We start from the raw sequence: 25,989 nt of genomic DNA on the forward strand, positions 1-25,989 counted from the left end.
TTGCCCACACAAGACATTCTATTGACATTAGAGTATACTTTTTGCATATATATATATTTTTTATATATATATATATATATACACACATACACACATACACATACACAGAGCCATTGTTCACGGACAAGCTGTGCAAAACGTGCAAAATATATTTTTTCTATATGAATGCATTATTAATATTGCAGTGCTATGACCTTGAAGGTAATGATATTAATCTTTTGAAATAGCATTTATTTTCAGTTATTTTATTTATTTCAATTTTAGTTAAAGTTTTAGTAACTTCATATTGGTCTCATCATTATTTATTCCATTTTTTAAAATAAAAGTAATTTTAATACTTTAATTTCAATACATTTTTTAAAGTTCATATAAATTCATATCATATAATTTATATATAATTTAAGATATAAATTCATAAAATTATATAGTATTTTATTTCAGATGTATTTCAATTTATTAAAACGGTTAATAGTTTTGCTTATTTATTTTCCCAACATTTTTAGAGCCACACTTTGTTGAGGGTATTTCTGTTTAGCATTGTTTTGAAAATATTTATTTATGTTCATTACCATATATCATACTGCCTAACATTACCTTTTTTCTCTGCTCGAAAAAGAACGTTATACAGGTTTGGTACATGAGGGTAAATTCTACAAAATGTGTATTTATTTGTATTTAATATTTTATTTTATTTATATATTTGTTTGTTAATATAAACCATCTCTTTAAATCGCATCAATAGCTGCTATTAATCTCAAAAGTGTTTATTCCCGTCGCCAGGGTGACATTGTGGGCGGTGGCATTGTGATGACGTTCGAGAGCAGGATTAACCAATTAAATGAAAGAAACTCGCCGACGTCACTGTTAAAGTGAGCCGACCGTTTTTTTTTTTTTTTTTGGAAGTCAAGAGCTTGGAATTGGAATATACAGAAACAACCAAAAATGACTCAGTTGTTATTTATACTGTCTTGAAGAGCACCAGAGAACTATCGTGTATCGGCTGCAAAGAGTCCAAAGTGTCTGGGGTGGAGGTCTCGCTCGCGGTGGGCTCTTCCCGGAAGGAGCGGAGGATGGACCCTATGGGATGGTCTCGCTCACTACGGTGAGTATGCCATGAATGCTCGCGCTGCACATTTTATCACGATTTGGAAACTTCCAGATGTTTCACAAATTACATAACATGGACCGACGAGTGGTCTTGTTCAAATGTATGAAATTACATTGTTCTGCAGCGGTAAATCGCGTGTTAGGTATTTAATTCTTCAGACCCAGTCCTTCAGATTGAATGTAACAGTCATATGAATACAAAGCCTTTTTGTTTTAAATTACTGTAAAGTATCGTGTAATTGTATGTAAGTCTGATACAGTCTCTCTTTTTTCAAGATGATACTAATATAAACTTGACATTCATACAAAGTGTTCGGGTTATGCTTTGCTTATCACTTGGTGAAGTTTAGTGATGTAGTGCTGTACGATACTGCATCCATCAGCGCGCTCCTAATCACGTGACACGATTCTGACGTACGGGGGACTGGGCAGTGTGTAACATTTTGTTACCCCGCTTTTTTATCTTAAACCTTGGTTTTCCATTATTTGTCTACTTCTGATTAAAGTAGTTTATAAATGTACTACTTTATTCAGAAAATGTGTCTATTAGTGTCACGTTGTGTTGTTACAACTTTACCCCACCTTCAAGATGAGTTAGCAGTAACAAAAACATTGACGTGTAATAATTTGAACAAAGTCAAACAAAATGGAACGGTAAATATTCTGGCATTTGCCACAATTACAGTATGAGATTATAGGTCTTATAATTATAGGTAATATTTTACACATATATGGAGGTTAAACAGATGGCATTACAATCCTTACAACCCCCTGTCTCCCTTATTAAATTAATGTCAGACTTGTTCAAAGCCACATTCTCAGAGGTATTTTTTTTCTCAAAACTTACAAGTAGTCTGCATAATTTTGTTACATAAGTTATCAAACCTATCTGTTTGTTTTAATAGTATTAAAGTAAGTCATGTGGGTGTGGATGGTTACTTATGTAAGTTACAATCTCCCATAATTACTGAATTATTAAACTGTCTGATAATAACTTAACTGTTACCCTCCCATATTTATCCTGACTGGCTTATTTACCATTGCCATGTAGTTATAATATATATCTGTTCCTCTATTGTTTGGATATTAAGGCCAGCTAAACTAGCCGTAATTTTTTTTATATTACATTGCTGTACCTAATTGAAGTATTAATATATTTTAAGAAGCAGCTTCTTAATTTAATATTTTAATTATTAAATATATTGCATGTACAATTTTTATTGTATTTATATTTATTTATTTATTTATTTATTTATGTGGCCCTAATGCAAGTCTGTTACAAAATGTTAGTACAACTACTACATAAATATAAAACATTTTATATAAAATTTAGTTAATTATATAAATATAGAAGTACATTTGTTAAAAATTATTGAAGTATTATTTTAAAGAATTTTAATTAAAAATATTAAAAACAAAACAAAAATAACTCTATCAATAAATAAAAAATCGAAATATTTAATGTATTTATATAAATACATTTTAACTGTACATAATTATTTATAATCATATTGTAAAACCAGTCCTGCCCATAAAACTCTTAATGCGATTCCTTTAAGTACAAATTGGAATGCAGCAGTGTTGAATGACCCAGGGAGGTCATAGGCAATTGCTATATTTACCAGCCCAGTAATAAGATCTCTAGCATTCTGGATCACTCTGCTCATGCAATCCTTCCCTGGTTTTCTCACTCTGGAGCTACAGCCTCCAAAGCAACACGCTGTCCATGGAAAATGCTACTGGTGAGACTCTTCTCCAAATGACTCGCTCTTTTCTTTAACTTAAAGCTGTTTTGACTGCTTTCCAATGCTGTGAGGTCTGTGTGGGAGAGCGCGTGACATTCTCAAAGTCATCAGTTGTTATGTTCACTATTGTTAGCCATTCAGCGTAACCAGGACCTGGATTGTAATGGAAGTCTGACATTTAAACTGATGCACGTAGGAATACTGATCATTTGTAAGCGTAGTTTTAAAAGATGCTCTCATATACCTCTTTATTAACCTAGGCATGTGCTGTCATATCTGATTTTATTTTTCATGATCATTTTTAAAATAATAATTTTTTTAATTAAGCTATATTATATAAATTCTGCCTTCACCAAATATTCCCCTAACCCCCCTTCTTGTTGTCTTTTTAGGTTTGAGCAGTGAACGGTGTATGTGAGGTATAATGAACCAGCATCTCTGTTTTTCCGTCCACTAGAACCGAGAACGGCTCTACTTACAGTAGGTACCCCTGAACCTAACACCCACCTGCTAGTGCACTTTGCACACATGATATCGAGAAAGAAAGAGCCGTGGCACTTACAAACATACAGGGTTGCAGTTTGCCTCTGGAGATTATTATGGTGTGTTAATCCACTGCAAGTTATTGGATTCATATTAAAAAAAAAAAAAGCTCCAAAGATTTGCAATTTTAGTTGCTCATGTTAATTCCCATGTTTTCAATTCATTGTCTCCTTTTCATAAACAGTGGCCCTAATGTCAGTCTGTTACAAAATCAGTGTTCAACATTCCTTATTAAGGTTGTCTACGCTCACTGTAAATGATTTAAAAACCTGGAATGACCTGCAACCTTTAAAATTTGCTCTGATGTGGTTTTTCCAGAATAAATAAGCTTTGCAAATTCATGCCAGACCAGTGCAAGTGTGATTCGCATAACATAGCTGTCTGCGGTTATAAAAGGTAGATTTTGTGTTTGGTTTGGTAGGCCTGAGTATTGTTGAGAGTCTTGCCAGATTGCTTTTGGTCACAGAAGGGGGGCTGAGGCCTCAGTTTGGCTACTGAGCTCTTATCTGCTCACATTTCAGGGTAAATATAGCTGTACCCAAGACTTTGCCTCAAGTCTACAGCATATTGTTTGTGTTGCTTACACAAACACCTGCACAAGTTTCAGATTCTTTTAGGACAGTACGGTATTTAGGTGCAATATCACGGTGGCTTCCTGGAGACCCGTTCTGATATTTAAAGTTATACAGCACATATCACTGCAAAACAGTGTTCAGTATATTTTTTGACATTTTGATGCTTTTTTGCAATTCTTAGTGCAGCTTGCTTTCTATGGAGGAATATCTTTGCACCAGAGTAAAAGTCAAAATGTAACTGTGAGGCTAACATTTACATTTAAAGTCACATTGTAAGACATTAAGTCACAACTGTTAGAAAAAAAAGTTACAATTATCTTTTCATTTTTTTTTACTCTAAGGTGAAAACGGGCTTTCATAGCTTTCCAGATGCTGAAGAGCTAAAAGTAGGTGAACTGACGTGTTAAATGTGAATGTTAAGTAGCACGAATGTGGTGGTGTGCACGTAATGACAGCACGTCTATCAGCATTAATGCAAGTGTGGATGTCTGCCAGGCATCACAGGGCTGAACCACGTCTGCTTTGATAAGTCCACACCTGTCACATGCCACAGCTTAGACCCGGACCACTGACTTAAGCCCTATTGACTTCCTTCACGCTCGATCATGCTGCCTTTGAGAAATGTTAGTATTGTAATACTAAAATTTAAGAAAACACAGACACACACACACAAAGTCAAAACTCCAGTCTCATTCTACTAAAAATAGAAGTTTCTTTATTAGTAGTAAATTATATTTTTCACAGAAGATGACTATAGACAACAGAGCCTGCTTCTATGATTTGGCTAAATAGATGAAGTGTTTTTATATTTATTGAATGACGTACAATTTTGTGCGTACTGGGCCAGAATATCGGTCTCTGTGTTGGTTTGTGGAACATGCCCACTGCCAGTTTACCCAATTGTATTTTGAGACCCCGGGTTGCCAGTTGGCGGAAAACACATTCATTCATCATTTCATTTCATTCATCGTCAAGTGCGCTCATTCCTGTTGGTGTCTTCAGTCTGGAAACCTGTGTCAAGTCTGAGGAGGAGGGGCCAGGTGAAAAAAAACCCTCTCCAATATTTTAAATTTGGACTGCAATACCTAGTTCAACCACTCGGTGCCATTCCTACATACAGCACCTTTAACCCCTGTAATCAGTTTCCCCCTCATCTGTTAATGAAGTTCAACACAAACTAAATGTCTTCTACTACCGCTTTTTTTAAACTTTTTATTTATTTATTTATTGGTAATACAGCAGTTTGAATATTAAGGATCTTTCGTAATGCCATATGGTAGGGTTATTTTGGCTTGTGGGCAAAGAGAGTGAACACCGTGTGAAAGCAGTTAAGAGTTCTCATCTGGTGAAAGCATGTTAGTGTTGGTCTGCCATGTTCTTTGGACTGCCTCCAATGTGCTGCCTACCCTAGATCTACGTGTTGAAATATTGATGCATCTGTGAATGCTGCACTAAGAGAGGGAGAAAGAGAGAGAGTGCACAGAGAGACAGATTAAAGAAATAAGAGCCATCACACTGAACTCAGCACGGATCAACAACACCAGATACTTTTATTTATTCAGATGCTGCACTGCCTTGTGAACAAGAGCCCGTCTCTCCAAAAAAACAAACTGTGCCACGTAAACACATGGCCAGGATCTGGGTCTCTGTTGTGTCATTCAAACAGCGGGGTCCTCAGTGCTGCGCTCGGGCTGTATCACCAATCCAGGCCTCTCTTAAAACAATGGCACTCATTTTGTTCAGTGTGTTCTTCATTCAGAGTCCCGTGCTTGCAGCGAAGCCCCCGTAGGTTGCGTAATATGCGCCTTTGCAGTGTGTGTGCTGTGTTCGGACAAGAGTCACATGCACGAAACACAACAGACCTTAAAATTCATAACCGGTGTTTATGCCCTAAACTTTTTGACTGGAATTGCCCAACTGAAGAGGGAATTTCTTTCCCTATGGCTGAGATACACACTTAATGAAACCGCTGACCTGAGTGTGTGGGATTTTGAGGTGTTTTGAAATGTTGGTAGATATGACCTAAAATGATTAATCTTATTCATTTCATCAGTTGGGGTCACTTTGACAAAGTTTTTTTCTCACTTTCACATAGAATGCACATAAAAATAATTTATATTTATACATAGCAGCTATGAATGCACAATATTCATTTATTTTAGTTTAGTATTCAAAACAATTAAGAGTTAATTTGTGTTTCCGTTTTATTAATCTAGACACAATTGTGTAGAATTTTTATATCTGATATTTAACAGATATTTAATGTATTGTGACATATCAGAGTAAAATTGATTATCAAAAATAAAATGAAACATTTTTTTAGGCGGGACTTGGTTCAATCTACTGGTTGTTGTATGTAGGCAAGTTTGCAGTCATTTGTAAAATTTAAGTGGATTAAATATTTGGAGAAGTCAATCAAATGTCACCAGTGAAGTCTGTCATTTCACTGGAAGATCCAGTTATGACATTTTGATTGAAAACTACAAGGTCAAAAAAAGTACAAAATGAAGCATGCATGGGCGAATTGTTCACAGTGAGATCAACAACATACACTAAACAGATTACATACACTAAACAGATTTTCATTTCATGCCAACTTTAAATAGAAAATAATTACTGGTTTATCTGTATTGGCCAGAATTGTAATATCACTAAATGGCACTTTTTCTCCTTTCATTCACAGATTCCATGCAGCCTGAAATCGCCTCACGCCCAGCTGAGCTCCCAGCATGTCTCGTGTCTCCTCTACGGCGAAGCGCTATACTGGCTCTTCTTATACCAGTCACTACAGCTCATATGGCTCCTCCCTGACTCCATCGCTGGGCTCCTATGATCGGGAAAAGCTGCCCTATAAGAGCTCCTCCTCAGGCTATTCCTCAAGCTACCTGAGCTCAAGCGCCAGCCGCTCAAGCAACTACAGCTCTTCGTCCGAGCTGGACCGGGGTCGGCCTATCCCTCGCACTGATTTGCTGGGTGGCCGGCGCAGCGAGAGCCTGAGCCGCACACCGGCAAAGGGCTACGGCTCGGGCCTCAATGGAGGCTCGGGATACAGCAGCTACAGCTACTCTCCGGCCCCCACCAGCTACCTCTCCACCTCATCTGTGTCCTCCAGCATCTCCCTCAGTCGCAGGAAATCAGTGAGTCAGAGTGATTTGACGCACAGTCTATCAGCTCTGGGCCTGAGCGATACATCCAGCGGCAGTGGCCTGAAGAAGTCCTACCAGAGCCGTGGCACTGACGTTTCTGACACTTACGGCCAGCTACGCTCCAGCTATGGCTTCTCACGGAGCTCCACACCGGACAGTCTTGGAAGCAGCAGTCTGAAGAGCAACAGCAGCCGATTCTCCTCCAGCTGTCGCTCCACCTCACCAGTCAGAGAGTCTGTGGTAAGACCATTCATGATTTCTCGTAGGACAGCACACATATATATTTACATAACACACTTCTGCTAAGTTTGTTTTTCACCAATCCTCATATTTGCATCGCTCTCCTTTCTCAAGTGTCACACAAGAGCCCTTCGGCTCAGAGAGTTTGTCCAAAGAGGTGTAAGGAATGTGAAATATTCAACTGTTTCAAGTGTCTCTTGTGATTATAAGTGAACTCATCTTAGGCAGTTGCAGATAAAATTACTGATTTGGTTACATATATAGCATGCTAACATAAAAACCCTACAACTAGATAGGGACATATGGCTTTGTGTAATTATCAGTAACCGCAATGTACAGTCAAACCAAAAATTATTTCATACTAGTTACTGAAAAATTTCTGTAATTAATTAAACTGTGAAACATGGCCTTGTTGGTATACTGCAGTTTCCCCAAAATAAAAGCCTGAAAATGTAACGTTTGAGAATGAATAAAGACAGAAGTAAGAGTTATTATTGATTTTTACAGTTAAATAAAACAAATAAAATTATCATCATCATCGTTATATTTACTTAAGATTTGTACAGTGAAATATTACATTATTTAATTTTGTTTAATATTTTTATTTAGTAATACTACTACTACTAATAATAATTATTATCATTACTGTCTTACTGAAATATAATCACAACATTTTGAAACCCCATAAACAAGCACAGCAAACCTGGAGCTTTTTTATCGCACTAACAGTTTGTATCTTAATTAGGTTTTCCCCCCAAGTCCTGCAGAATGCAGAAATAATGTAGAGTGAAAAAATCTCAGCTGTAATTTGTAAAATCTCTTTGATCTATGATAATAGATCTTATAAAACTTCAGAATAATATGTTTTAGGCAAAGAAGAAAAAAAAACCCTCTGTGGAATACAGTCTGTGGCTATTCTTTTAAATTAATCGCTGTTTATGTTATTAATTAATCTATTTAGGGAGCCCAAGCTAAATGAGCAGCGCTGAGCAGTAAGGTCTGTCTGACTTTAAAATGATTAGTCTAGACTACATTAGTTTACACCTGAGAATTTCAGAAACTAATCAGCTCAATGAGTGCAAGTCTGAGTGCTTTTGTCAACTCATTTTATTTATCACACTAATGCTCCATATACCAAGGCCATTCATGCTGTGCTAAACCAGGCTACTGTGGATGAATGCAAGAATAAGATATGCACTATAATTCTTTCAGCGCTACCCTAAAGGGTTCAAGATTTCCAGATTGGAGTTTTATTACTGTTGTAATGAAGCAGAGTATTTTTATTTATTTTTTTATTTTTTTTTGCTGCTGTGAATTATAAAATATAGGAAAGGAGTCCATTTTAAATAGGTGCATTCACAGTGTTACCACAAGGGGTGCTATAGCGAACATTAGTGTAAACTCTGTTTTGCTTTTTCAGATCTTAGATTTAACAGTTGGTTCTTTTTCAGTTTATTAGTCAGTTAATGAGAATGACAGGAAGTGGAGTTTTTACTCAAATACAAATATTTTGTAGTTTTTTCTAACAACAACAACAACAAAAAAGGCATTCAGAAAACATTTAAAAAGTTTTTTTTTTTTTTCTTGGAATTTCTCGGAATTTTAATTCACTGTAGTTCTGCGTGCATTCAAATGTAAATTATAGTTATTTTCTACTACCTCAAAAAAAATCTGTTCTAATTGAGGAATTTAATTTGATACAGTTGGCCCCGTCTCTGACTACCATTAAACTATTGTGGTTTCCCATCCGATGGTAGGTTAGTGTTACTGAGATCTTTGCATGGCTGGGCCATCATTAACACTGTTTCCCTGCCACAGTCTTACTCTTTCCATTCAGCAGTTTTATTAATGATGCCAGTCTGTCTCAAACAGAGGGACTTTGTACTTCCATAGTCCAGGAGTAAACAATTCCTGTCACGTTTTCTACTACTTCTAGTACTCATTGAGCCAAGATTTTTTATGTAACCTATCCAGAACATTAACCTAAATACAATCTTTTTCAAAAACCTTTGAAAATGTTTCACGTCTGTTTTGATGAGGCTCGCCTCAGATCTACTGGATACATCCGCCTCCTATTTTGGCCACTTTTTGGCACTTAGCTGTTGGCAGTGTATCTCAGAAACCGCTGAGAGCTCAGGACTTCTTATTCTCTTCACATGAGGTCCTTAAAGAGGAAACCCAGTGAAGACTAAAATCTTCTGAGTACAAAGTGTCCCTCTGGTGTTTTCCTGTGTTTAAAGTTATTTGCAGTGTTAAATTTCTCACTTGTCACATACTTATTTATTATTAGAGCATCCAAAATTTGTGCTGCTGTCTACATAGCATTTTAGAACAGGTCACCTGCATTTTTAAAGGGCCTTCAAACATTTCAGCACTTGCATTTTGTATGAAATTCACCTATAGTGGTGTTCAGGTGCACATCAATTTGTTTGGCTGAAAGCTAAGATGGATCTCTGGCACTCATTCAAAGTGTCTAATTACACATTTCAAGAAACGCATTAATCCATCCTGTTTCCTTCAGCTTCTCACCCTTGTTGTGTTCCGTAGCATGTCGAGGAAGTGTTTTTTTATTTGCTGTTTGTTGTGTACATAGACTGATCTTAGTCATAAAACTGAAAGGGGCAGAGTGATTCTTCTCATTCTCTGAAATGTCATTTCAATAACCGGTCACCCAACTTCCTATTTTTTATATAAACATGGATCAACATGGTCACCATTCTGTCGTTTTCTTTCTTTACAGTTAAATCAACTTTGGTGAAATATGATATGAATAAGACGTAGTCAGAAAGAAAAACTTTTCTGCATCGTGAAAATAGATTTTTTTGTATTGTAGTCTATCTTTCTCAACATTGTTTTCAGTTGCTTGAAATGCAATGTCGTGTCTGCCTTGACTAAAGTATACAGGACTGTGTCCTTCAAAAGTGACTTTGCTCTCATTAAGGTAACTTAAATGCTACATAACGTGTTTCCAGTATATCCAGAACTGGGTTGCAGCTGATGACATTTGACCTACCATCTCATAAGAGCATAACGGCCTCAGTCTGGTGGGGTTAAGTGTGTTTCATACCCTGTTCTAATTTCTCTGTCACTTTTACAGGCAAAGTTTAATGCTTCTCTCTAATACTGTAGTGAGGGAGAACGCTGAGCTGAGTTGAACATGGAGCTCAGGACAAAAAACTAGACATGTTGTCCCACTTTTTGTTGATTTTACCACTGTTGACAGTTGTTCTATTTTCCATCTGATTACAAGTTTTTCTCCTCTCAAAGAACTGTAGCTGTAAGTCAAGTCAAATGTGTTTTTTTTTTTTGCACTTTTTAACAATACACATTATAAAAGTATAATGTCAATCTTTATAATACCTTAATATTTCAATAATTTGTAGTCACATTTAGCAAATTAGAGCTAGGTGATAATGTAGTTTGCAATGATAAAAACAATCTTGCAGCTGAGTCTGCTATATTTGATAATATAGTTAACATTTTCCAACAATATAATCAAAATGTAAGTACGACTATACCTTGTTGGTAAAGATGAAAGTTTTAAGTAAGTGTTGAGGTTCATCTTGTGCCAAATTTAATCTATAATTAAAGATCATAAATATTGCTATCAGGAATATTACTGATAATAAATAATGACAGAAGGCCTATTTATATTTTATCAGTGATACTGATGTCAAGTGTTCCAGGACCTTCCACTGTTGCTATGGTTACTTCCTCAGGCGGACGCTACTTCTGTGTGTTAGCATCTGTGTGTTGGACAGAACAGACATTTGAAATACTGATTTTATATGTTTATGTGAAAAGAATATTAACTTTTTAAAGACCTCTTAGCTTTCATTTAAAGGGTTGGGCTGGAAACTCAGAGGCCAACCAACACTTTGCAGTGTATTTTAGATGAAAGGAAAGTTGAAACTGATTTAGGGTGTTCCATTAGAGTTGTTAAAGTTTGTTTGAAAGTGGTCAATTTAAAATGAGTAATAAGTCCTTGAAGGCCACACGATTATAGTAAAATAAATCTCTGTCACTGTAGCGGGTTTTTAACCCACTGGCCTCGGTGACGTCGGATGCGCGCGGCAGTGGCAGTGTTCTTGTGGGCGGGACTGTCAGTAGTGAAAAGACATGGGTCCGCGTGCTGCTGCCTTTCTGTCAGCTTCGGTTTGCTGCCGTCAATTTTCTTTGAGAGCTCGTCTACTTTGACGGGTGAGAGAATTTCTCTTTGCGTTTGCGAGCAACTTCCTTCGTATATTGTTTGGTGAAAAGTGCTTTGGTTGTGAGTCGGTCAGCGCGCGATTTTTGTATTTTTTTATTCGACCCAGTGCTGTCTAGCACCGCTGTAGAGATCGTTTCCTGATCAAGACGTTTGCCTGAAGGATCCTGGAATATTCGATGAGAGAACATCCATAGTGTCGGTTTCTTAAAGTTGGTGTTTATACACCACAGAAGGATTTTATTGATTATGCCCAGCATGCGACATTCACATACAGTTACAATACCAGAGGAGCCACCTGCGACTGCGTTCCCTCTTCTAAAACAGGACATGAGGAGGAAAAACTCTGTGTCCGGCTCCATGCTGGTCTCCACATTCGTTGGACTTCTGATTAATCATGCCAAGGTATGAATACGCTTCATAAGCCTATTACGACGATTCATTTGAACATTTATTCATTAAATCCACTAGTATCTGTTTTTATTGTTTTACTATTTTCACTACTGCTTGTTTATTACATACAAGTAACAATTATATTATTATATAAAAATAATAATAATCACATTTATTTTGCCATACTCTGTGTTTGTAGTTCGTATTATAACTATCCACTTCTTGCAGATATTCTATTTATTCGTCTGTTTCATTCTAGTTTGAATAGCTTCTATTCTATTCTTAGTCCATTTTATTAATATTTGTAAAAGTGAATTCGATAACTCAGAAATAGATAACCAATAACTATTAGAATACATACTAGTCATAATTGTTTATACCTAAACCACAGATATTACTAGTACCAATGTAATAGCTACTTAAGACTAATGGGATATCAAACAGTAGCAAAGCAAGTACTAGTATGCAATAAACAAATACTACAGACTAATTGAATACATTCATAGTTACTATTGGAGGAAGTATTAGTGTCTAAAAAACTAGTGAAAACATTGGATTAGTAGCAATAAAAATAAGTGCTAGTACCGTAAAATGGTAGCTAATTTCAAGGGATACATTTTAAAGCATGAATGGGATTATTGAGGCCCAGTGAATAATCTTTAAAAAGTAGTTCATGCTGTGATGTTAATTTTACACTTACCGGTATAAGGAAGTTCTTTCTTAAGACTGATGATACACAAGGCAACCTTTTGAGCAGTTTTGCCAAGCACCTTTTTTTGAGCAATGTTGCTTGGGCACTTTCTCATTGAGAATGGGTAACCAATTTCAATCTGGATACTTAAGATCAGTCGTGGGCCCTGTGTATCATCTGGTTGCCCATTAATGGCAACATTAGCCAAAGTTGCTCAGTAACATTGCACAAAAATTTGCCCTGTGTATCATCAGCCTATGTCTTTATAAGGGATCAGTATTCTGAAAGATCACTGCTTATGTAATGAAAATTAATCTTTTTTTAATTTGCTGTTTCAGTTCTTTTGCAGTATTCCAAAAACCAACTGCTAAATTATGTCTGTGCCAGTGTGCCACTTTGGGATAAATTGATCCTTTTATAAAAGTTTAGGTTTGATGAGAGCACCTTACATTGGGTTTAACGGCATACTTCATTATTTCTTTAAAGTGAACCAACAGAGCAACATAAATCAACAGCAGCCTGCATGCAGCTGATGAATGACGCATGAGGCAGTCCAGAATGGCTGTTCATTGTTACGTAATGAGCAGAAATCCCATTAGAGCTCACTCCTGTACCCGACAGAGCTCTCAGTCCCGCCCAGTGCCACCCGGGTCAGGACTAAGGCCTGGTGTGCCAGCTTTTCTGCTGAGCCTCCATTATCTACCTCGTGATTCGTTTTAGTGTCACAGAATGTGCTTTGAAATTCATCAGGACACTTACATATTAAATGACCCATATATTTAGCACCTCAGCACCATATATTAAGAATGTGTAAACCGGATTCTCTCCATGCACTTTTCGTGAGTCACTACCCCTGGTCACTCCTTTTTGAGCTGGAGGTGTGACAAGTATAATGTGCTTGTGAAGGACATGGAGTACCAGTAGTGCCTTTATCTTGGTTTGCTGAAACAGGACAGTCCAAATGAAGTGTTTTGTGCTAGTTTTATACATTGGTACATGGGACAGAATGCTGTGCTCCCATCGATATCACAAGCACTTGTTAAAGTCATGCAGATTCTTTCCTCTGAAACCATAGTGGGAAAAAAATTGGCATAGGAGCCGGAGTATTCATGTGAAATTCAGTTCTTCAAACGATGTCCGAGTTCAGTAGTCTTTTTTTAAAACAGTTACAAGGAAAACGTCAACCAGCATACAGCTAAGATGTGTGGAATTATTTAGCTGGGAGTGTAGGAAAAGAGACAAAATTGACATAAACACATGGTATAAACTCTAAACAGTACCTGATGGGTTCATCTCACAGTTTAAACCAGCTAACACAGCTCTTTAACTAGTATTGATGTTGGTCAGTGTATACTGATGACTGAAGGCCACCAGTCTGGATGTTTTATCTGGATATTTGCTCCAAAGTTTCCTCTCAAAGCGAGCTGTTATAAAAGCAGGATTAGTCTTCCCTCACCTCTGTAATTGGGAAAACGACAAACAGAACACTATGACCCACTTCCATACTCTCCATCCACCAGAAAACTAGAGGAAAAAGAGTATTGTAGAGGAGGATTTGACACATAAAATCCTTCTGTATCAACAACGTACATGGCAAAAACCCATATCAAGTCATTATTTTATGTACTTTGTTAGACATGAAAATCGTAAAACTGTTAAACGTATGCATTTGAGTTCTTCACACAGAGAGCTTTGCCTTGCTGGAGTAATTTCAATAGGGACTTTCATCATGCTCAATATGACTCTCATATCATTTGGGCAGGTGTTCATAACCTTTAACAGGTTTCTCCAGAGTTTGCAAAGGCACTTTTCACCCTGAGACCAAGTGATGCGAATGTTGTATACTTATTAGAAAGTTATTAGCTGCTGGTTATGTACCGCTATATTGAGAAACAACCACAATCTTGTTTTGGAAACAACAGCATTGTCTCATTTCACACTGCAGTGGACATCTGCTTCAGAGTGAATCACAAGAAGCTAAAATAGACCTACTTGCAGGACATGTTTTCCTCTGAATCTGGCATTCACTTTGATTTCTCAGTTTTAATACAGTATGAAGTATGATGTTAGTATTTGCAGATTTTTATAATGGTGTCTTGGTTTAGTGCCTGTAAAAATCCTGGCTGTCAGAGATGGCTGCCGGGATCAGTGTTGCCGTGATGATGACAAATCAGCCAATGAACAGACATCCCATGTGAAAGGATGGTATTTTTGGCAGCGTTGATATTAGGCAAGGCAAGTTTATTTTTAAAGCATATTTCATAAACAGTTTTAATTCAGAGTGCTTTACATAAAAGGAAATACAATGATCATTTAAAAACATTAAAACAAGGAATTGAAAAACTTTTAAAATGATTTAAAAATGTATTTAAAATTAATTTAAAACGGTTAAAAATAGGAAATTTTGGACATAGCACAGTGCTCATTCAATAAATGCACAGCTAAACAGATGAGTTTTGAGTCTAGATTTAAATTTGGTTAATGTTTTGGCACATCTGATCTCATCTAGAAGGTGATTCCAACTGCGAACAGCATAATAGCAGAAAGCGGTCTCCCCATTTTGTGTGAACCCTTGGTATTTCTGACTCGATCCTAATGATCTGAGTGCTCTGTTAGGTTTATATTCAGCAAGCTTATCTGCATTATATTTAGGTCTTAGGCCACTGAATTATTTATAAATGAGTAAAAGTATTTTAAAATCAATCCTAAATGTAACTGGTAGCCAGTGTATAGACCTGAGGACTGGTGTAATATGCTCAGATTTTCTGGTTTTAGTCAGAATTCTTAGTCAGCATTCTGGATGAGCTGCAGCTGTCTAATGATCTTTTTTTGGGAAGGCCTGGCGAGGAGACCATTAGAATAGTCCACCTGCTGGTGATAAAGGCATGGACAAGTTTCTCCAAGAATTGACTGGATACAAAACATCTAATTCTTGCAATTTTTGTTGAGGTGATTTTTGTTAGATTTTTTTAATTTATTTTTAATTTATTTTATTTTCTTTGACATGACTGCTGAAGCTAAGGTCTGTCTCCAGAATCACACCAAATTTCTTGACTTGATTTTTAGTAGTTTGACCCCTAGAGTCAAGGTATGCATTCACCTTGAACACTTAATCTTTGTTTCCAAATGCAATGGATGCTTTTTACTCAGCAGTGTAGGACAAACTGGTGGCCTGCCCTGTTCCCATGAAATGGGTGTTCAGCAAGCATTTTCCATGGAAGCATGGATTGAGATAATACCCAGTTTATAAGTTTGTTAAACACTTCTGGTATGATATATACTGCCATGAACTGTATGTTCCTCAAATATTGATTGCTTTGCTACTGAGGTGGTCGGGACAAATGTGCTCAGTGTGAACATCCTGGCCAGCTCCAGGTAAGTTCGTCAGAGTTCCAGCACAAGGAGGATCACGTTTCTCCTCCCGTGCTTTGGCGTGACAGAAAACAACAGTGTCAGATTACTGAGCAGTCTGCTTCAGCACTCTAGCACCTCTACCAAAAAAACCTGATTGTATGAAAACATAGATCTCCGTTTCCTGGAACGATTTAACTTGAGGTGCGGTCACATTTAATGATGATGGCTGGAATTTCAAAATGCAGTAAATTCAGTTTTGCATGAGGGCAAAAATATCAAATATGTGTGAGCTACTATTGAAAAGGCTAGACTATAACCTGTGCTAACATTTCATCTCCTCTCTGTTTTCCAGAACTCAAAGAGTGCCCAGGGCCTGGTGGGTCTTCGTAATCTGGGAAATACAGTAAGTGTTTTTAATGGGATGTACTAGTTGCTCTTATAGTTGAAGTGTGTACTTGTATTCAGTAAGATTTTTATGTCAATTTTTGGCTCAAACTTTCAAACTGGTCTGTCTGTTTCTCCAACAGTGGGAGATGTGGTGGTTCTGCTTATGATGCAGTAATGACACTTGTCCTCTAGAATGTAATATCTGTAATTCCCATATTCACACATACCAGGCAAATCTATTAAAAATCATACAACATACCTTCAGTTAAGTGTGTAAGGTCTCCGCTGTTGACCAGTGTATTCATTCACACATATTTTTTGTCATATATTACACATAGACTGCATACAGCACATCCAGTATGCTAGAAATAGATCAAAACTGTCAGATCTCACAGAATCTGGCTGACACAACTAAGCAGCAAGCAGCACAAATGTTTTTTATATCACTTTCACGTTGCTCTGTCTATTTCCATTTGGCAGAATAATTTTTCAATGATGTCTCTTCACTCTTGCACTCACTTAACTTGCCAAGCAACTGTATGTGTATAGTCCAAAAATAAACTCTCAAACATCTCCGTCAAGTCTGCTGCTATGAAACTTTAGATTATAATGCTTCACTTGTTCTCTACCTTTGCTTTTCTAATTTCTGTTTAGTAAGCATACACACAGTGTCATTTTTTATAGATACATTTTTATACATTTTAAATAAATTTATAATGATTAAATACATTTGGTAAAAAAATACAATTGTATTTAATCCTGCTCTTTGCTGTTTTGTCTATTTAGTATTTAATTTGGGGGCTTAGAAAATTAAAATGTATATTTTATTAAATAATCAGTATGTCATGTAATTTATACATTCTTTTTATTTAAATGAATTAAATTAATTTATAAAATTTTATAAACTAAATGTTTCTCTTCCTTTGTCTCTTTCCCTCGCCAGTGTTTTATGAACTCCATCCTCCAGTGTCTTAGCAACACACAGAGCCTGCGAGACTACTGTCTTCACAACTCCCACCGCAGAGACCTCAACAACAACAGCCGCACAAACACTGCTCTCATGGAAGGTGAGCGCGCTGGGCAGGTTTCACAGCGGTCACTGCTTCTCTCTGATAAACTACGAACCTTACTGAAAGCCTCTCTTTGTCATGACTTCAGAGTTTGCCAAGCTGATCCAGACAATGTGGACTTCTTCAAGCAGTGAAGCTGTCAGCCCCTCTGAGTTCAAAACACAGATTCAGAGATACGCACCCAGATTTGTGGGTTACAAGTAAGTCTCAGCCTACACAGTTTTATTCTGTTCAAAGTGGCCATCCTAGTATCATAGCAGCAGGTTTCGCACAGACTTGCACCACTCACAGCGCATATTTGAAATTCAGAAAATATTAAATAGCATGTAGTTTTAATTGAATATTTAATTGAGCATAAAATTTTATTTAATTTTCAAAAGTTAATTATTTTTATGTTCACATTCTGCATTAAATGACCTTCAGAATGATGAAATATGAATTATTGGAACTGGATGAAAATATACTATGCTACTGTACACCTGTTTGAAGTCGATAGAGTCAGCAAAGTCAGTTTTTTAGAAAAAATCAAGTTAAAGTTTTCTGAAGGTTCCAAAGCAAAATCACAGAGCAGCATTGGATCTTTTCCTCCAGTTCTTTTCTTTCCGACTCAGGTTATCGATCAATACATAAATATAATTCCCTGATTATCAGTAGCTGGCTGTGGTTATGTTATGTATTGAGATGTTTATGTTATCTCTCAAGTCAACAGGATGCTCAGGAGTTTCTACGTTTCCTGCTGGACGGCCTGCACAACGAAGTGAACAGGGTCACAGTCCGGCCTCGGGGAAACATGCAAGACTTTGATCACTTGCCGTAAGTGTAGTGTCCTTATTTTCCTCAGTGCGGGCCGTCCTTAAATGGCATGTTGTGAGTGTGATTTCATGATTTATATGTCTGGTTACTTTTCTTTAGTGATGAGGAAAAAGGGAAAAAGATGTGGGCTAAGTACTTAGAGAGAGAAGACAGCAAAATCGTTGGTAAGTACACACTACACCTGTGTTATTTTAGTATTATTTTTATTATTATTTGTATTATTTTGAATTTGTTTTAAGTAATTTTGTTGTTGCATAATTCTGTCGTGCTTCTGTCTGTCCTCAGATCTGTTTGTAGGCCAGCTGAAGAGCTCTTTGACCTGCAGTGAATGTGGCTATTGTTCCACTGTGTTCGATCCCTTCTGGGATCTTTCCTTGCCTATCGCCAAGGTCAGTTCATTGACATATGCATGTACATGCAGGCTTTATAATGCACACTTTGGACATTTGGAGAAATTAGTGGGTGTTAATGGTGTTCCTCTGCCTAGAAGGGCTATGGAGAGGTGAGCCTAATGGACTGCATGCGGTTGTTTACTAAAGAAGATGTGCTGGATGGGGACGAGAAGCCGGTAATTCATTTAATTCATTCCTGGCATTTTAATCATGTGGAAATTTAAATGTACCAAAACATGTAATTGTTCTGCTTGGTTTTCTTTCATCCAGACATGTTACAGGTGCAAAGCCAGAAGACGATGTACAAAGAAATTCACAGTTCAGAAGTTTCCTAAAATACTAGTTCTTCGTATCCTTTTCTAATGCCGTATAATAATCTCTTGATGTCACTTGTGGGATTGGTGCGTTTGTTGACAGTAAGCACAGCTACGAATGGGAGGCTGTTTATGTGTGCAGGAATGTGCTGATGGGTTAGGTTGAAGCCTGAAGTGACGGGTCTCTCTAAGGTCAGCTGTGTGCCAAGTCTCTTCTCCTTAACTGCTTGACTTGTTCAGATCTGAAGCGCTTCTCGGAAGCCCGCATCAGAACCAGCAAACTGTCCACTTTTGTCAACTTCCCAATGAAAGACCTGGACCTCAGGGAGTTCGCCTCTGACAGAAGCAGTGAGTAAAGTGCAGTCCACAGTGAATGTGCAGCTGTACTCTGCATGAAACCTAATAGCTCTTATTGTGAAAGATTCATCCATGTGTATGTTTTGTTTAAACAATGTTTGACCTTAGATTTTTAATTCAAATACCATAACTGGATCTTCTGGTGAAATGTCTCTCTGGTAAAGCAAGACTCAGTCCACTTAAACACTGCCCCTTTCTTACAATCAAATCTACCTTCATCCGATCAACAAGTATGTCACAGTACAGAAAAAAAGATCTGTCACTACTTAAGTTTCATAGTGATTTTAACATTTTTCCTGTTCGAATCTGGACCACGAAACATTTTGACATAATGAAAGAAATAAATGCCAAGCGCTGTTTTCTAATAAAATCAAATTTATATCAAGGTCAGCTCAGTGGAGGCGTTTTGGTCCTACGGCGCCAAGGGTTAAAGTTAAAGGGATAGTTCACCTACAGTTGCTGGTTCCCATTGACTTGCATAGTGTTTTTTCCCCATACCTTGATAGTCATTGGGGACCAGCAACTGAAGTTGAACTATCCCTTTAACTGTTGCTATTGTACGTTCAGACGTGTGGTTGTGCGTGCAGTGAGGAGAGCAGAAAGTGGCGCCAAGACAGCAAATACAAAAACAATGGCATTCTCAAAAATATGGAAAGTTGAATTTCTTAAAGTATTAAATTTAGTTGTTTCAAATTTAAGGCTATAAAAAGTCTTAAATGGTACAAGAAACTTTTAATTTCAGCAGATCTTAAATTTGGGGATGGAAAGACAAGAATCGCAATGCAGCTAATGTGATGATAAAAATTCAAACGGCTGTGATTTTCATTAAATAAATATGAGAACTGCACTTTTTTCAAAGTCAGCTGTGACCGCTTTTCCCGGGGTGACCGTTATATTACTGCTGTTCCGAAAGCGCCACCTGCTGGCAGAGACTGATTTTCTGTGCATATTCAATAAGATGTTTGCTGTTTTTGTTCAGAACCAAAGTGAAAATCGACCCATGTTCTTAAGCAGGAAACACACAGAGTTGTAAATGTAAACTGATGGATAAACAAGAAAATAATGCATTATAAAAAATGTAAAATGTAAAAATGTAAAGGAAATATGTTTGTTTTTAAAGTAATGTAATGATTGTTAATATTTGTTTAAATATAATAATTGATACTTTCGACTCCAGTTTCTTTTTTTTAAATGGTTTAAAGGCTGAAATGTTAAGGTTTTTTGTTTTTGTGAAATAGTTCACAAATCTGAACTGTAAATCATGCTTTTTACTGTCATTTTAATTTTATTTGTGCAGGTCATAAAAATGTGAGCTCAGATATCCTGCACATACACTAGTCTGACAAAAACCGAACCTTGGATGGTGAGGAGGGTTCATTACTGGACCTTAAGCAATTTTAGTTGAAGACCCCTGGTCTAGAATGTGATGTCATATCCTGTAGCAGAAAGGGTCTCTGTGTTTTGTTTTAAATAAATAATGGTTTTAATTTTAGAAATAGATAAAAATATATATATATTAAATTCAATTGTACAGCAGAAGTTTTTAATGTAATTTTAGGTGGTTTTGAATTAGGGGATAGAGACGCAGTCATTGTTGAGAATAATTGCTCTACATGCTTACAGTTTCAGGAGAGTTTACAGTCATATAACACCATGCATTTATACCGAGTGATTGCTTAGTCATGTACTGTTAATGAATTATGAAAAAGTTTACTTTATGGCGTTTACATTGTAATGGGTGGTGATGTTGTAAAACTCCATATTTATCTCCCTCAACTTTTTGAAAGACCAGCTTGAAGTAATAAAACATATTTTTTCAAAATAAGAGTCCTGATGTACGTTGGGCCTGGTTAGAAAATAGGGGATATTATTGGTATTTTGGTTTCACAATAAATTACAATATCTTGTATTTAGTTCCAGCCTGACTATCTATGTGTTTGTCTGTTTCAGGTAGTGCAGTATATAACTTGTATGCAGTGTCCAATCACTCAGGCACAACTATGGGAGGCCACTACACAGCGTACTGTTGCAATCCTAAAAATGGGGAATGGTACACATATAACGACTCTAGGTAGATATTTGCTTTACTTCCCCTCCCTCTCTATCTTTTTTTTTTTTTTTTTGCATGACTGTATAGAGTACCAGTAGATTTCCCAAGGGTACATAGCATACATTAGTTTTCAGGGAAGTGATCCTGACAGTTAACATGTCAGCAGAGCTGCACTCCACCTGCTAGCTGCTGTGAATTTCCTGTATTGCTATCCTCCTCCACCTCCTACCTCACTCATGCTCCTTCACCTCCCTCCCACCCACGCTTCCTTAAAAATGCTTCAGTCTCAATCTTCAACACTGCTAATCTCTCACAAACACACACACACACACACACACTCTACTCTATACTAAATTGGCTGAACAAGTTGGGTGTTATTATTTCACCATTTTAATTCTATGTAATAGTATTTATTACAAATTATAATAAAAGCAACAACATTTGAATTTGTTGAATAGAAAGTTAGCAGTATTTCTTCGTATTCTCTGACATGATTTAAGAATGATCAAAAGAGCATCTTGAGCTTCGTAAACACCTGACTATTTGCCCCTAGAAATGCAGATTCTTTCATTTTTTTTTTATTCCTCTTTTTTTTTCATGTTACATTTTTGAAATGTTTAAACTATATTTACAGATAGATTTTTAATCCCAGGTTTGATTGTCAACAAATTATGAGTGTGGATTTCTTCTTCCAGAGTCACGCCAATGTCCGCCAGCCAAGTTCGCAGTAGTGACGCCTATGTGTTGTTCTATGAGCGAGCGGGACTCTGAAGACGGACTGTGGACAGAGATAAAATGCAGGACTCAAAGCCTTTGGGCTGAAGACACATTACGCACTATGCTGCTCACTCTGGGCCGTAATGCAGGATGAACATCTCTCTCTGCTGGCCACCGGGAGAAGTGCACACAATGCCCTCTCACACTCCACTGTGTTAAAGAGGTCCTCTGCCTCTGTGTGTGCGTTCGTCATCAGATACTAACCCAAGTGGCTCCGTCTCAGATGGCTGTCTATGCACTTGCAACCAAACTCTCATCACAATGCGCCTTCCTCTTGATCAAGAATGCCTCAATATTAAAATCTTTTTCACTTGATTTTTGTTTTGGATCTTCTTCATGTTTTTTAAGTATATGTCCTGATGATGAACTGGTTTGAGGTGCCCCCTAGCGGGCTGTTGAGGAGTTCAACAGTACACTTTGTTATTGTCATTACCTCTTCCACCAACTTTCATCCCATTCACCTTCCTCCACTCATCATTTCCGTGCATGCTTTGTTCTCTCCTCCACTTCCTTCTCAACTTCCTGAGGGAGTCACAGGCGTTTGTTGTGAAAGTCTGTGGTGGTAAGAGAACGGCGTGTGGCGTTACTTTTATTCAGTGTGGCTGCTACTGATCTTTGAAATGCTGTGAATGGAAAGGTGGTCGGAAGGATGCGAGGACGGGAGGAGAGCTGATGCTGACTGTGTGTGGATTCTTGATCTCATGCCATTGAACAATATGAAAGAATGTTTTGCAAAAGAAATATATTTTTATATATGATGCAATATAGAGAATGTACTATATACAGTGGTGCTGAAAATGACCCCTTACTGTTGTCAGCTAATTTAACAGAGGTAAGAAAATGGCATTTATTTATGCTTACAGGTCAGGAGACAATGTGATACGAGTCGCACAGTTGCAAAGTGAAAATATATACGCATGTTACAGTCCTCTCATGAGTTTGTGTTTTGACTTTGTTTTTCAATTCATAAGACCAGCGGCATATGAAAGAAAAGATTATAAAATAATAAGGCTTGAAAAATGTTTATTTGCTATTAAATATTACATAAAAACGGTTTTGTTTGCCATTTTTTTAACTGTGTTACCAAAACTTAGGACACCCTGTGTGTTTATATATATACATATATATTGGCCTGTCTGTCTTTACTCGATCCAAAGGGTGGTTCTCTGATGGGATTTGTGTTGCTGGGTCGAAGACATGCTGGTAAGAGCTCAGTGGGAGACCCCAAAAAGAATTCGGCTGGGTGGGTGGCATGAGGCTTGCTGTAGTGGACACTCCGGGCTGGAGTCTCTGCATGCTATGGACGGACATGCTATGGAGAAATATCTGGGTGTTCATAGGGACACAGTGTGGTCACACACTCTGGGGCGATGAGTTAAGAGGCAGGAGTATTGAAAAGCATGTTCAAAAGAATGGTGAACCTTTGCAGGGGATCCTGAAGAAGTTTAGCCACAGGTACCATGTTGTGAACAATAAATGTCCAGAAGACTTTAATGAGCTGCTTAACATTTTAAAGCAAATGTGTGCCAGGAGTTGAACATAAAGAATGAACGTATGTGTTTATGTAATATAAGCTGTGTAGGCTATTATTACATAATATATAGAGTAATAGGCTATATTACTCATTGTCACCACAGCAAAACCAAATTCTGTTACTTTAGTAGTTTGGTTTAGTGTAGGTGTCTGTTACTTGTTGCTTTGTTCTGTTTTTTTGTTTTTTTTAGTGTTTAGTTATATCTGTTCCTGTGGCTCAGCGGTAAAGCATTGTGTTAGCAGTGTAAAAGGTTGTGGGTTTAGTTCCCAGGGAACACATATAGTGGTAAAAAATGTATAGCCTGAATGCACTGTAAGTTGCTTTGATAAATGTAAATCTCACCTTTGTTGCACATTAAAACTGCCTTCGTTTCAAATACAGCAGTATGCAACGTTCATGAAACGCAATCTGAGACTCAACAGCAGGATAAAATGTATCATTTTAATAAACAAAAACTGCATTTTCTACAGTTTCAGACAACACAGATGCCCTTGGTAAAAGAGATGTATTGATTAAAACATTTAAAACATCAAGATCTGTCACTGGAAAATAATGGAGCAGGGCCTTCAGGCTGCATCGGGCATGATCATGTTGTATCGGGGCTGTGATAGGCTGGTTGAAAGCGTTTATTAAGAAAGGGAAGGTGCTAAACGAGGGGCAAATACATTGTAATGTTCCACGGGTACATGTGCTCAGTACTAGTTTTCTCTAACAGTTCATCTGTACACACTTCTCCTCAGGCCTGGATATGGAAATTCTAGCACTACAGAGAAGCTTGGTTTTACGACAGAAAATACATCAGCCTTCTCTTTTTGTACAAGTTCATCAGGGGCCATTTAAAAAAAATAAAAACAAGAGACAGAATGCAGGAAAGAGGGAGCGAGGTGTTCAAAACATACAAGTAAAAGTAGATTATGCTTTCAGTTCATCAGTATCCAGAAACTGGATACTGCAATACCTGGGAAGTGCAGTTACGTAAACACTGTCATGTGGATGAACAGGAAAAAGCAGAGCCTTGCAGTGGCTCTATCCCATCCACATCCTGCACACAGTCAGTGTATTATCGTACACATGATATTCATGGGCGTTCATCAAGAGCTGCCATGCAAAGTGAGGTCTTGAGCTTTCGGTGAGGCCTTGAAGAATCTGTGGAAGTTGTCAGCGTTTATTGCCTCTACAAATAAACCAAAAACCCTAAAAACAAGGAAATCTTGTGCTCTTGAGTTGAGAGGCGGTTGATGGTGGCGGCAGCTTCCACCTTCTTCAATCACACTGTGCTCTCGCGCATTCACTCCGAAATAAAAACACGCATGCAGAATGTACAAGTATTTACAACTCACGCACGTCAGTTAAAAAAGCTACAGTATTAATATGAACATAAAAACGTTTTGGTACGGCTGAATCAAAAGGTAAGTAACTACTCAAGTATTTTGACAATTATGGATGATTCACCACGAGGCTCTTATTTGACGCCAACGTCCAACCTGAAGCTCCCAGGCCTTCCAGACACTCATTCTCAAATGATTTCAGATATAAAGACACATTGATCTTGGAAAAGGATGAAGACTCATGATCTCCACCTTCCGCCGGATGCTCTAGGACAAGCGTCTTCCAGATCTGCCTCAATAAAGTGCATTTGCTTTTTTTCAGTTCAGCCATGTGACAGTTTATGTGTGTGGTACCAGAAACTGAGCTCAGCTTTGGACTCCACATCTGCCCCGTGTCATCTTTCAACACTATTATCAATAACACTAGCATTTCTTTCTAAAACCAATAAATAATCAGCAATAGAGTGCGGTATAAAACAACAAGATGAACTGATTTGCATTGATGTTCATTTGCTGGGCCTCCAAGTATTCCCACTCCAAAATCCCTTCAGTTCATATACTGTATACAAAAAAAGGGGGAAAGACTTGTAAAAACAGAAGATGGATCCAAATGCAGGTCCAACATCTTTTTTCATACTATAAAGTCTCGGTTTAGTTTAGTTTTCATCTTTGGTAGTAAACTTGTGCATATCCTTCTCAAAATGTCATCTGCAAAAATTATAATACTTGGTCTGTTGCTTGTGATTGAAAGCAATCAAAAGGAACTGTAAGTGCTTTGCTACAAAAAAAAAAAAAAAAAAAACGAGGGATTTGTTTGGTCTTCTCTGTGGTTTGAGAAGATGATGGTCCCTGGAGTGAGAGCACCGGCCAAGATTTTACAGATCTTTATTCATACAGGGTAACGGTGCAGTAACACAAAGCTGAGATCCTCCGGTCCACACTTGCCTTATCTGTACAAAAGAAACA

General features: G+C 37.4%; 2 protein-coding genes across 12 annotated transcripts in view; one reads left to right on the forward strand and one right to left on the reverse strand.

The window, feature by feature from the left end:
• The first annotated feature begins 936 nt into the window (after positions 1 to 936).
• LOC128029266 (ubiquitin carboxyl-terminal hydrolase 2) lies at positions 937 to 23,215 on the forward strand. Of its 10 annotated transcripts, none has more exons than XM_052616930.1 (15): positions 937 to 1,102; positions 3,245 to 3,332; positions 4,312 to 4,356; positions 6,654 to 7,356; positions 16,354 to 16,404; positions 17,332 to 17,455; positions 17,547 to 17,658; positions 18,161 to 18,271; positions 18,371 to 18,435; positions 18,557 to 18,660; positions 18,759 to 18,839; positions 18,934 to 19,012; positions 19,218 to 19,325; positions 21,285 to 21,405; positions 22,080 to 23,215. In XM_052616930.1, the coding sequence occupies exons 4-15, from the start codon at positions 6,700 to 6,702 to the stop codon at positions 22,153 to 22,155; spliced, it is 1,689 nt and encodes a 562-aa protein (XP_052472890.1). In that variant the 5' UTR covers positions 937 to 1,102; positions 3,245 to 3,332; positions 4,312 to 4,356; positions 6,654 to 6,699; the 3' UTR covers positions 22,156 to 23,215. The 10 variants fall into 10 exon arrangements, with proteins under 10 accessions (XP_052472890.1, XP_052472887.1, XP_052472894.1 ...); XM_052616928.1 differs by lacking the exon at positions 937 to 1,102 and adding an exon at positions 2,730 to 2,849; XM_052616927.1 differs by lacking the exon at positions 4,312 to 4,356.
• A 907-nt stretch (positions 23,216 to 24,122) lies between these two features.
• Positions 24,123 to 25,989, reverse strand: part of LOC128029265 (serine/threonine-protein kinase ULK2) — a 30,337-nt gene continuing 28,470 nt past the window's right edge. For both annotated transcript variants that reach the window (XM_052616924.1, XM_052616926.1), the window contains exon 27: positions 24,123 to 25,973. In XM_052616924.1, the coding sequence (XP_052472884.1) occupies positions 25,909 to 25,973 (65 nt within the window). In that variant the 3' untranslated portion in view covers positions 24,123 to 25,908. The remainder of the gene's footprint in view (positions 25,974 to 25,989) is intronic.

The sequence above is a fragment of the Carassius gibelio genome, chromosome A15 (genome assembly GCF_023724105.1).
Source record: "Carassius gibelio isolate Cgi1373 ecotype wild population from Czech Republic chromosome A15, carGib1.2-hapl.c, whole genome shotgun sequence".
NCBI classification, from domain to species: domain Eukaryota; kingdom Metazoa; phylum Chordata; class Actinopteri; order Cypriniformes; family Cyprinidae; genus Carassius; species Carassius gibelio.

Excerpts from the sequence above, each read along its gene's own strand:
- LOC128029266 (XM_052616930.1), top strand. The coding sequence starts at position 6,700 with ATGTCTCGTGTCTCCTCTACGGCGAAGCGCTATACTGGCTCTTCTTAT. Across the intron at positions 7,357-16,353 it reads CACCAGTCAGAGAGTCTGTG|AACTCAAAGAGTGCCCAGGG; the intron begins GTAAGACCATTC and ends TCTGTTTTCCAG. Across the intron at positions 21,406-22,079 it reads TACACATATAACGACTCTAG|AGTCACGCCAATGTCCGCCA; the intron begins GTAGATATTTGC and ends TTCTTCTTCCAG.